The sequence below is a fragment of the Neovison vison genome, chromosome 7 (genome assembly GCF_020171115.1).
Source record: "Neovison vison isolate M4711 chromosome 7, ASM_NN_V1, whole genome shotgun sequence".
Classification (NCBI taxonomy): domain Eukaryota; kingdom Metazoa; phylum Chordata; class Mammalia; order Carnivora; family Mustelidae; genus Neogale; species Neogale vison.
This window is the reverse complement of record NC_058097.1, coordinates 201,391,293-201,400,946: the sequence shown is the minus strand read 5'-3', so window position 1 is coordinate 201,400,946 and position 9,654 is coordinate 201,391,293. Positions and strand designations below refer to the sequence as shown.

General features: G+C 43.7%; 1 protein-coding gene across 2 annotated transcripts; it reads right to left on the bottom strand.

Annotated features, from left to right (window-relative positions):
• Positions 1–2,020: 2,020 nt before the first annotated feature.
• Positions 2,021–9,644, bottom strand: LOC122913162 (RNA-binding protein 4). Of its 2 annotated transcripts, XM_044259771.1 has the most exons (4): positions 9,547–9,644; positions 8,164–8,586; positions 4,293–4,986; positions 2,021–2,460 (listed from the first exon to the last, which is right to left on the bottom strand). In XM_044259771.1, exons 2-3 carry the CDS (start codon positions 8,573–8,575, stop codon positions 4,301–4,303), a joined length of 1,098 nt encoding a protein of 365 aa, XP_044115706.1. In that variant the 5' UTR covers positions 8,576–8,586; positions 9,547–9,644; the 3' UTR covers positions 2,021–2,460; positions 4,293–4,300. The 2 variants fall into 2 exon arrangements, with proteins under 2 accessions (XP_044115706.1, XP_044115707.1); XM_044259772.1 differs by lacking the exon at positions 4,293–4,986 and having other exon boundaries at positions 9,547–9,642.
• Positions 9,645–9,654: the final 10 nt, after the last annotated feature.

Below are 9,654 nucleotides of genomic sequence, written 5' to 3'. Positions count from 1 at the left end.
ACTCCCGAGCTAAGAGGTATCATATAATTCTATTACACAGAGCAGACTATGTAGCCTCAACTCAGAGGTACATCTAACCGGAAGCTTAAACACTAATTTCAAAAAACTTAATGCTGAAATACCAGCAAGTCCAATTTAAATAAAATTTTAGAATTTATTTCCACTGTTCTTAATAGTTTTGCCTTTTAACAATAATCAGATAGCACAGTAGGAATGAAGCATTAAACCGGCCAGATTTTGACAGTCATGAAAAACTGCTTAGGCTATTAACAGGGAGACATGCTCTGAAAAAATGAAGTCCCCTAAAATTTTAACCAGACACTGTGTTTTGTAAAGAAAAATATATTACCTCCATAGCTACTCTACTATGACATGCCATCACCTCAAAAAAAACCTTCTCCCACTACTCACATCTAAATAAAATTCTCTATTTGACATTACTTTGTTCCCCCCCCATACCGTAAGCTCCAGAACTATATCCAGCACCTACAATACCCTGCAGAATATCAAATTATTTGTTGAAGCAAATACGGTTACAGTCTCCATCTTTTGAAATTTGCCAATTCCACCTATCAGACCAATGGTGCACCAATGGAAGTGCCAAAGAGAGATGGGTCCGTCTTTTCAGAGAAAAGGGAATCAAAGTAGGCACCACCCTCCAAGAAGTAGACTGGCAGACCCAGCCAAGAAAGATAAAAGAGACAAATGCAAGAAAAGTTAACTCTAAAAAAAAAAAAAAAAGAAAAGAAAAGTTAACTCTAGACTATACTCATATAATCTTCGTTATTGACCACTTCTTACCTGTAGAAGCCAGTAACTCTTTTCAACTTTAATCCCCTTAGCTCCTCCAACAGGTTTCCCGGAACTGTTATCTTAGTCACTAGACCTCCCAATCATAGACAGCCTCTGTGTTCAGCAATTGATTATATTTTGAGGGTAAAAGAAATCAAACATTATAATTTACAGAAAAATGGTAAATGGCTGCTGGCAGTATTAAATGAGAACAAATGACCAATCATGGGGTTTCATACAGAGCAAACATTCAGTAGGTTACAAGTCATATACATACAGTTATTTTCATCTTGGCCATCTATGAATTAGAACCAGTCAGAGGTAGAAGCCTGAAGTAGAAAAATTGAGAATTCGCTCCACTGAATACCAGATCCTTTTTATCACCCATCCCAATCCACCTTTCCTAAAGGGATACCATAGATGCTCAATATTTATTAAATGAATGGTACTAGAAAATACCCTACATAAAGTCTTACTATTCATAATGTTAAAATTCGCACCAAGGTACAGAGAAGAAAAAAAAATCTGGGAGACAATCTGACAGAAGCATGGAACTGAGAGGCAGTGGCTCTTCCTTGCACTCATCCCCAGGCACCCTGCTAAGTATTCTAAAGCTCATTGCTGGGTCCTTTTCTGTACCTATCATTCTAAAGGCTCTAAGTACAAGTTAATGAGGTGCTAATGGTACCATTCAGGTATTCTTTGGATTTTGGCAGAGCTCTAAAAACGTGGCGAAAGGCATCAAAATATGTTACCTATTGGCCTAAGGTAGCAGCAGAATGCTGACCGAGCCACAACTTTATTTTTCCATACGGCATGAAAAATGAAAGCTGACCTATTCCTTCAAACACTTCCTTTTCCTAGAACTCTACCTTGGCAATAAATCAGGCTTGATGTACTGACTGGGTGGTTAGAATGGTAGTAAGAGGTGCATGATGATTTCTTTGCAGACAAGAAAAAACCTGTATCTCAAAACTACTAGGAACTAGTTGGTTTCATTACAAATGTGGACTAGTGGGAAGAAGTCTTTACTGGAATAAGGCTACCTGGGTTCTTCTGCAACCTCTGTTTCCTTTTGTACCTATAAGTTCTATCTACAATAAAGTAACAGCAATGATGTTCACCCCGAGCTCAATGTCAAGCTCACTGAACCTCCCCTTCTCTTCCAGGGACAAATAAAGAATCCAGACACAAACCCAAGCAAAAACTCTCTCAAAGCACACATACCCTAAGTTGAAAAACCATTTATTTCACCGGAAAAAAAAAAGTTATCCAACTCTATGTGTATACCCGCCACAAGCCTTTGGGCCAAAAAGACTCAGGAGTAGTGACACTCTCATCAAGGTCATTCCCAAGTCCAACACCCACTGGAAGCAGGAGGCGGGGAGACAGCACAAACCCCACCACAGTTTCTGCACACAATGAGGCCTGCTGGGAGAACAGAACATAAACGGGAAACTACAGAAGTATTAAAGAACAGGAAGAATAGGAAAATGGGCAGGAAGGAGGAAAGGAAGAGGTGGTCTGAACTTAGCAAGGTAAATTAAGGTCCACGGTTCCTGAGGGACTGAACGTACAGAGCCGAGAACGTCCCGGAGATGGGGTACCACGAAGGGTGTATTCTCATGCACAACCGCAGCTCGGAATTTCAGCCCACACACATCCCACCTGAAAGAGAGCACAATACAGGGGCTTTACAGCAAAGCTCAAAAGGGCTTTCCTACTTAAAACTTCAAAGAGCATCTTTGTGAAGTCTGGACAATCCTTTTCAATTTACTTGTACCCATTCCCAGTATCACAATAACCTCTACAAGTGAAAAGAGCTTGAAGGCCAGGGAGTAACTGGGAAGGTCAAACAATCCCAGGCTGGGCCTTTCTCTAAATAGCAAATACTTTTTCAGGAAATTAAGCAAAGACAATGCACTTCTCTTGAAGTTAACGTTAGCATTCCTCAGAAAAGGTTATTTCCACATCACAAATTATCACTAGAGAGCAGAAAAAAAAAAAAAAAGAAAGGTTCCAATTAGCTCTCTGGGGTAAAAGTCAAAAGTATGCTTGAATCTGGGTTTACTACCAAGGTCCAAGTTAAAAATCATTCAAGGTCTAGGCAAAAGTAGCATTGACTGAACAAACTTTTTAAGACCTGAGGGCATCCAACTCTGCCTAGTGAAGAAACTGAAAGACTGTAGAGGAGGGTATGTGTAAACTACCTCTCAAATCATTCATTCTTTTCCAGCCCTATCAGAGATTTCCTATCCTATAATCCCGGGGAAGTCACATATACCTTCTGCCTTAACTCAAAGATGACAGAATGTCACTCACCCTGTCACTAAAAAATTATGGATTGAAGGTACTGTCTGGGATACACTGGGGACTACCCCAAACAAATGGTGTTGAGAACCACCCTTTAATGCAACAGCAATCTCCAACACCTAGAGCCCAAAGCTGGCAAATATCAGAAAGAATATACTCAAGTAGAGCCAAATGGATCATGAGGTTCAAACTGTAGAGCAGAGGACAAAGCCAGAGGACTCAGGGTAGAGCTGGTGGTTCAAGAGTATTAAATGCCCATTATCTAGTGGGAAGACGAAGGGAGTGATTTGCTTAAGGCAAAGCTCCCAACCCTGGTGGTTTGTGCAGATATGTATTACTATACAACATGAAGAAGGGGTGAGGATGTCCACCATAACACTGTGGGACAGTTTAAAAAAAAAAAGAAAAAGAAAAAGAAAAATACTGAGCGAAGTAAACAGGCTCTTATAGGGCAGATTCAAAGACCAAGCAATGCAGGGAATGAATCTGTGCTAAGTGGAGAAGTTGGATTTGAGTCTATGCCCCAGACTCCTTGTTTAAAGCTTTATAAATTAAGATCTCTTTTCTCCTCTTTGCCCCAACTTACCATCAAAGACGACTTTCCTATAAAGCTCACAGGAGTGAACTGTTCAGGAATGTCAGAAAAACACTGCTTCAAGATTAAGATGATGCCACCTGGGTAGTCTTCATAGTAACTGGGACCCAAGCAATGATGACTAGTTAACTAGTTATCAATTTTATATTACTATAGGTCATAACCGACCTTTCACATAGCACGAAGCAGAACAGGAAACTTGCAACCCTTAATAATGTCGCACACCTAGGAATTTCAACGAAGGCTCTGGAGAAACAGCACACCTCAGTCTGAATATATGGGTCCCAGGTTCAGTTCAATTACAGCACATAGGTGTGACCCAAGATTCAGCACACCATTCTTTGTTTTTCCAGGCACAAATAGGATCAGACGGACTCCCACTACTAGGAGCCCTGAAAAATAGCCATGAGGGCTACGGACGTTTATATATTTCAAAAAGTTAGGTAGTTAAGGTCTTCTCCCTAGCCTCTGAACCATGCTAGTAACCTTACCCTGACCCAGCAAAAGCAAGCAAGCAGGGCAGCCTAACTGGAGCCTTTAGGCTGCAGGAGGGATGGCAAAACCAGAACAGGGGACACCCCACCGCTCTCACCTCAAGCCTTAAAAGGCTGAATACCGCGCCCGATCCGCATACTGCTCCCGCTCATACCGGGCCATGTCGTACAGGGAATTCCGCGCGGCCGCCGAAGCTTGGGACAACTCACTCTCATGCCCGTAACCGTAGCCCTCTCCAACAGTGGGGACTGGGCCTGTAGCGCGACGCAGGGGGCTCCGATCCCGCCCGTAATATGAAGTGGAAGCTGCGGTAACAGCAGCAGCGGCTGCTGCAGCAGCAGCGGCTGTAGCAGCAGCAGCTCCTGAGGTCGGCAACAGGTGTCTATCGTAGGGATCGAGAGAGGTGGAGGTGAGGTGACTGGCCATGGCTGTGTTCTGGACTTGTGGCAGCTGGGACAGGGTCTGCTCTGCGTAATTATACGCAGAGGCAGCTGCAGCCGCCACCGCCTCATAGGACCGGGCAGCACGGCAGCGCTTGTAGTAGGCATCGAGCGCTCCGTACGCGTTGTTGTAATACAACGAATCCCCATAGCTCATGGTGTAAGGTGTACGCACTGCTCCATATTGCTCATTATATTGCTCGGTAAAGTCTGCCACTCGGCCCGAACGATCTATCGGACACTCTTTGGACCAGTGCCCCTCTTTCCCGCACCGATAGCAGCCGCTCTGGTCTCCCATCCCGGGCGCAGTCCTAAGCCGGCTGGTGGACAACTGCACGTGCATTCGTTTGCCTTGAAGAAACAGACGCAAGAAGGGTTGCTATCACTCTTAGTCATAGCCCACGCCCCTACCCCAGACACTGGTCATAGCAATGGCTTTACCTAGACAACTCTTAATGCAGAATTCATTGCCAAAAAAAAGTTAAAAAAAAAAAAAAATCCACTATACAAATTCAATGTAACGACTTGATTTCAGGCAAAGATCAATTAGATGAGGTGTTTCAGCTGTAACACTAATTTAATGCTTGTGCCCCAAAACAAGCACTTCATCCTTTGCCAAGTCACTGCAGACAAAAACTACCCTGAACAATGGCCCACTGTCAAAAGAAACTACAGTAAGACTCCTCCAAGATTCTGACATTTCCCATCTTCACCACCAAGACTGATTCCATTAAGTGGGATAATGCAAAGGCCAGTCCTCTAGCTCCCCACCCCAAAATCAAAGAGATTAAGACCCTAGAGTTACCACTGATGGAGAACATGACCCAAACATGATCTGTGGCTGAATGGGATAAGCAAGTTTCAAGATTTCTGGAACAACACTCATGAACTGGGGGAAAAGGGATAATAAATACACATTGAAGGACTGCCTTTCTCCTTAACACAGTCCTTTCAACTGCCAGTCCTGACAGTCATTCCACCAAAGATTCTTTACAATCTGATGGCTAACTTCAGTGACCTCCTAAGGAAACAGGACAGGCAATTCACAAGATGCCTGAATTCTTAGATTTTGAAAAACATGTTAGAAAAAGGGGAAGAAAGGGGAGAAAAACTAAGACTAACCAGTACTAATAGTGGATCAAAGAGTTCGTTTTAACAAGATTAAAGTACTTTTTCTACTTAAACGAGGCATCCAAGAGATTCTAAAAATACACAATTAATAATGCTATCTTCTGCTGAAAATTACAATTTATATTCTGAAAATAAAAAAATATTACTTCTGGAAAACTTTACAAAACAAACTTTTCAAGAAGTTTAATGTTTAAAATCTTTTCACAGTAAGTTTCCAGCTAACATAATCTACCAATTTACCTGTAAGCAAAATTCCAGCAAAAACTTCCAATGCAAGTGGCTATGATGTACCCAAACATGCAGATGTCAAAGTGAATGGTTAGAAGCAGTAGAGAGTGAAAAGACAGGTCTTCTATTAAGATCTAACAATACAGAGGTTGGTAAATGGACCATTTCACATGCAAACTTAAAAGTCCTGGGAAGCGGGAAAAGGAGGTGAAGGATCAAACTACCCCAAAAAATCCTGCTGTAAACATTACATCTGGTTGGTGTAGTCACACTGCAAGTTAAGAACTAAGATACCTAATTAAGTACTTAACTGTTTTAAAGTGCTCACCTATGTCCCTCTGGCATTTGCCCATGGGGCCACTCTGGCACCTAACAAAACCAGAGAAAACAAACCTTGCACACTCACGACATAAAGGTCATTAACTAACGCCCTGATTTAAGGATGTGTCAATTCCAAAGGCGGGGGGGGGGGTGTCTTTAAAAAGATCTACAATTGATGTCTTTTAAGTGAGCAAACAGCAGAGAACACAACGGACACTGAAAAACTAAAAGGGTTAAAAGACCACTTAATAAATACTGCTACTCCTTGTACACAAAGAACTCTAATGAACAGTACTAAGGAGAATGACTAACAATAAGAAAAGCAGTGAAAATAAAAATAAGCATAAGTGGCACCAGACAGCCTACAATTCATATGCCAAAAGTTATGCCGTCCTTATCGCATAAGCTGTCCTGAACTGGTACACAATGGCCTCCCCTTAACACGTGACTGCTACAAGCAGGCACAGCCACCCATTCTATGACTGGATTAAAGTGGAGAAGAGTGTCCAAAAATTAGGTATCATATCACAAACCCTCCACACAAAGGCAGTCCTGACCCCAATTAAGTTGTTGACAACAAACAATTCTCAACTTACCAATTAAAAAAGAAAAACTAGACCTGAGAGACTAATGACACTTTTCTTTAATAACGCACAGCAATACCCACGACACAGTGCATCCGTTACTTGGAGGAACGATGACCAGACCTCCAGCTCTAAGAAAGGTCCAATTTAAGGGAAATAAACACCAAAACAGCAGCAATGACTCTTAACAAGAGTACTCGGGAAAGGAAGCAATAACTACCTGCCTGGGCTAAAAAGGTTGGAACATACTTTAAAATGTAGCAAGAAGTTGTGGCAGTATCCCGTTTAACTCAGTAGCAATCACAATAAAAAAGAAATGGCTTTTTGTTACTAGGGACACAAAAGGAAGGGGTGGAGGGGTGGGAGAAGAGTTAGCAACTCACCATGGTTACCACACTCACCCTTCCCGATTGCCACTCTGGCCACAGGAGCTCAAATCTTAAACCAAGAAAAGATAAAACCTTCCATATAAAGGGACAATCCATACCATTACTCACGCTGCCCTCCAGGCACACTAACAATCTAGCCAAGGCTCTAAGGTTAACACCCATCTAGATGCTCTATTCACCAAGGATGTTTAGTCTACCTTCCAAGAGTAAAAAGGCATTGCCATTATTGCCCCCCAAGTCCCCAAATCTCCTCCTCAGAAACTCCTAAATCAGACTTGTATTCTGGAGTAGCCTCAACCTCCAAAGAGAACCTCTTGGTACAAGCATAACAGAAAACCAACAAGAGCAATAAGCCTTTAAAGACACCAGCTATCTCAAGACTAGTTATTTAATGATCACTTATCTTTACTGGGAAGTTATGAGTTGGGACTGGGGGGGGGGGTGTTGCTTAACAGGAATCCTGCTCCCTAAAGTGTTGCTTAGGATACTCTTGCCAGATTCTTTATATGTAAAATAAGATATAATGCTGATACTGGGCTGAGGCAATAAATTCAGAGTGAACCAATGGAACGTGCTCTACCAAGAAAAGGGAAAAAAATTAAAAAGACAAGATAACTGGGGATATCAAAGGAAAAGCATTTCTGTGCTACTAGGCATAAGAGTCTTAGGGGTTCCAAACTAAAGCCATGTGGTAGACATGGCCTAAGGTAAAGCCTCTACATCCCATGCATTCTCTATTTTAAGTCCATCACCCACAGTGCTTCACCATCAACACCAACAGCTGTATCTCTACCCCAAACCCCTCCCTTTACTTATCCAACCTATTTTCTGCACATAGCCTGTGTTCAGTCCTCTTCCCAAAGAGGGTGGTTCACCTTGAAACTCTGTGTTGTCAAGGCCCCTGATGGCCTCCACTGCATCCTCCGCCCGCTCCATATGTACGAAGGCATAATCTTTCACGATGTCACATTCAATGACTGGACCATACTCCTCAAACTTGGCCCGAAGCTCTTTGTTGGTACAGGTGGGACTGATGTTGCCCACATGCAACTTTGTGGAGGTTTTGCTCTTATTCTTGCTGGCTTCCACGTTGATGTTCACCCCGTGCAGCTTGTAGTGGTGCAGGTTGCGGATGGCATCCTCGGCTGCCGTCTTGTCCTCTATGTGCACAAAGCCGTAGTTCTTGATGATGTCACATTCCAGCACCTTCCCATACTGCTCAAAGAGTGAGCGGATCTCCTGCTCTGTGGCCTCGCGGGGCAAGTTTCCAATGAACAGCTTCACCATCTCGACACAGCCTGCACGGGAAGAAACAAAATTTCTAACAAAAGACCTAAGGCTCACGTTGATTAAAACAAAACAAAAACCTCTAGCGAATATTCCCAGTTTTCCCTTTCTCTTACACGCCCACCTCCACAGAACAATCAAAGGAAAGTGGGAATAAGGAAGCCCACTACAGTACAAAGGATAGAACCGGTAAGAATGGTAAAGTCTGTAACAAAAAGGTCCTTAACAGACAAAGGGTTTGAGAAGAGTTGGGAAGCTTCTAACGCAAATGGAAACGAAAGCGAGGGCGTACACGCACGGCTAGAGATACTGGGTTTTTCTAGCCACTGTGAGGTCAGAAAACGAAGGTCTAAATACTGGCTGGCTGAACTGACTACTGAAATTACGAATTAGCTCTTCCTCTTGCAAACGAGCGAGCGGCCACCATTTCCGGGAAAGTGGGCCTTATAATGGCTACGTTTTCGGGCTTCCTTTGGAAGCAGAGAACCGGCGACCCGGGCCGGAGAGCTCGGCAGGAGGTAAAGTACGGTAAGTGCAAGAGCGGAGAACGCCTCTCCCGAGGTGCCATCCTACGAGCTCCTGCAGAACGGGGAAAATGCGTGGCCTGAGAAGGGGCTTCAGACTCTTCAGCCAGACAACAGTGTCTCGGGACCCAAGGAATTCTAGAAAAGGGTTTCAATTTTCCTGAGTCCAAGGAAAACGCGGTTATCTCTATGGAAACCTCTAGGCAGGAAACCGAGCCAAGTCGGGTAGAAGGCAAGGTGGGGAGAAAGCAGGGTATATTCTCGGGGGAGGTCGTGGGGGAAGGGCTGCTTCAGGCTTACCGCGCAGTGCCCAGCACCGAGGTCTGTTCTCAGAGACGGGTGCGGAGGCCGCGACCCCACTACTATACCCCTGAAGCCCAAAGAAGTGAAATAAGATTTAACAAGACCAAAAAAAAAAAGACAGTGGAGGGGTTTGGAGTCTCTCACCCGCACGGAAATCAGCAGGGGCTCTTCCTCGCGGCGCAGACGCTTCTGACAAAACGCTAAAATGGCGGCGGCCGCAGCAGTGACTCTGGGTAGAAGGGGAGGTGAGTG

What these genes read in the sequence shown, in the direction of transcription:
- LOC122913162 (XM_044259771.1), bottom strand. Translation starts at nt 8,575, where the DNA reads ATGGTGAAGCTGTTCATTGGAAACTTGCCCCGCGAGGCCACAGAGCAG. An exon ending in TGACAACACAGAGTTTCAAG is followed by an intron (nt 4,987 to 8,163) that starts GTGAACCACCCT and finishes TGTTTCTTCAAG; the next exon opens with GCAAACGAATGCACGTGCAG.